Source organism: Tachysurus fulvidraco, chromosome 3, assembly GCF_022655615.1.
Source record: "Tachysurus fulvidraco isolate hzauxx_2018 chromosome 3, HZAU_PFXX_2.0, whole genome shotgun sequence".
In the NCBI taxonomy this organism is placed as follows: domain Eukaryota; kingdom Metazoa; phylum Chordata; class Actinopteri; order Siluriformes; family Bagridae; genus Tachysurus; species Tachysurus fulvidraco.
The window spans coordinates 3,465,687-3,467,182 of record NC_062520.1 but is presented as its reverse complement, the minus strand read 5'-3'; the positions used below and the strand labels follow the sequence as shown (position 1 = coordinate 3,467,182).

General features: G+C 35.3%; 1 protein-coding gene across 7 annotated transcripts in view; it reads right to left on the bottom strand.

Annotated features, from left to right (window-relative positions):
* Positions 1–1,384: 1,384 nt before the first annotated feature.
* The window catches only part of ntng1a (netrin g1a), a 197,376-nt gene continuing 197,264 nt past the window's right edge, over positions 1,385–1,496 (bottom strand). For all 7 annotated transcript variants that reach the window (XM_047811682.1, XM_047811688.1, XM_047811683.1 and 4 more), the window contains one exon: positions 1,385–1,496. This exon is cut by the window's right edge and continues 178 nt beyond it. In XM_047811682.1, coding sequence (XP_047667638.1) covers positions 1,445–1,496 — 52 coding nt within the window. In that variant the 3' untranslated portion in view covers positions 1,385–1,444.

Genomic DNA, 1,496 nt, shown 5'->3' with positions numbered 1-1,496 from the left:
ATTTATTGCTTTATTATCATAGAAAAATCTTTATATTTAAATTTCATTTCTTCTCAGAACTTTTCCCCTTTCGTTTTAAATAATTATTTAGTTTAGGCTTCAAAGCAAAGTATGATTATAAAATGTTTTAATATTCTAGTAAACATTTTGTTTGATCGTTGTTTTTTTTACATCGCAGGTCTAGAGCTCTACGGATCTTATGTTAGCTTCCGCTAACATCGTTCAAAACCCTCGTCATGGCTGATTATTTTAAATCTGATCCCCAACATTGGCATGAACATTAATATTAACATTAACATGGATGCAGATTTTTGTCACTTCTACATTCAGGTGTCAGGTTTGTGATCTAAACTGATTTCCTGGCTCTTGGTGCTTGGCCCCCTAAATGTAAAACATCGAATCCTTCACATCGCTCTTAAACACAGTTTAACATCAGTAATATGAGTCTAAATAATAATAATAATAATAATAATAATAATAATAATAATAATAATAATAATAATAATAATACAAAAAATTCTGTACTATTCATTGTAAAGAAAATAAATCTTTGTAAATACAAAAATTAAATACGCTGATGATTTTTTTAAGCACTTCTTCATGGGTTTATTTATATTTTGTGGACAGCTAATACACAAGTGCCGCACTTGGACTTGGACATCGGACGTTAAAACGGTGACAAAAAAAAAAGGAACGTGATCGTCGAGGCTTTTTCACCATATACGGGTGGAAACTAATGGGACTTCCTTTCAAACGCAGCTCAGTCTGATCTTCACGACGCACTGACAGCAAAGAATGTTTATGATTTTTTTTTCTTCTCATGAGTCTTTATTTGTTTACTTTCATTTCATTTCATTTTCCTTTCCATCCTTTGTTTGCTTTTTTTTCCTTTTTTTTAAATTTTGTAAATAGTTCACGTGACCTGGACACATTCTCAGTGTGACGAAAGCCAAAAAGCAGTCCAAAGCTGTCCAATGTTGCAGGCAGTCGCCATCTCGATCCCAAGTTACCGTGGCGATAAAGAGGAAGTAGCGACATCCACTTCCCCGTTTGCTCTCGGTGGAAAGGTTTAGGCTGGAGGACGAGGACAAGGACGAATAGAAGGAGGAGGAGGACGAGGAGGAAGAAGAGGAGGAGGAGTGAGTTTGAGTTTCTGCTATGGCTTAGTCCACCATACTCCTTCACGCTGACGCTTTAATGAAGCAATGCTTGGATAAATTCTCTAAATAACATCTTGTGACTCCTTTTTTTTTAATAGATTTGTAATATTTTTAAATTTTGTATACATATATATATATTTATTTATATATTTATTAAATGTCTTTTCAAATTAGGGTTTTGCTCTGATTTCTGATGACGTGAAGCTTCGTGTATGTATTTTGTGTGTGTGTGTGTGTGTGTGTGTGTGTGTGTGTGTGTGTGTGTGTGTGGGTGTGTGTGTTTCTCAGAGGGTTAAAGCCCAGGTGGAACGCAGCAGCGTCAGCAGCAGCAGGATG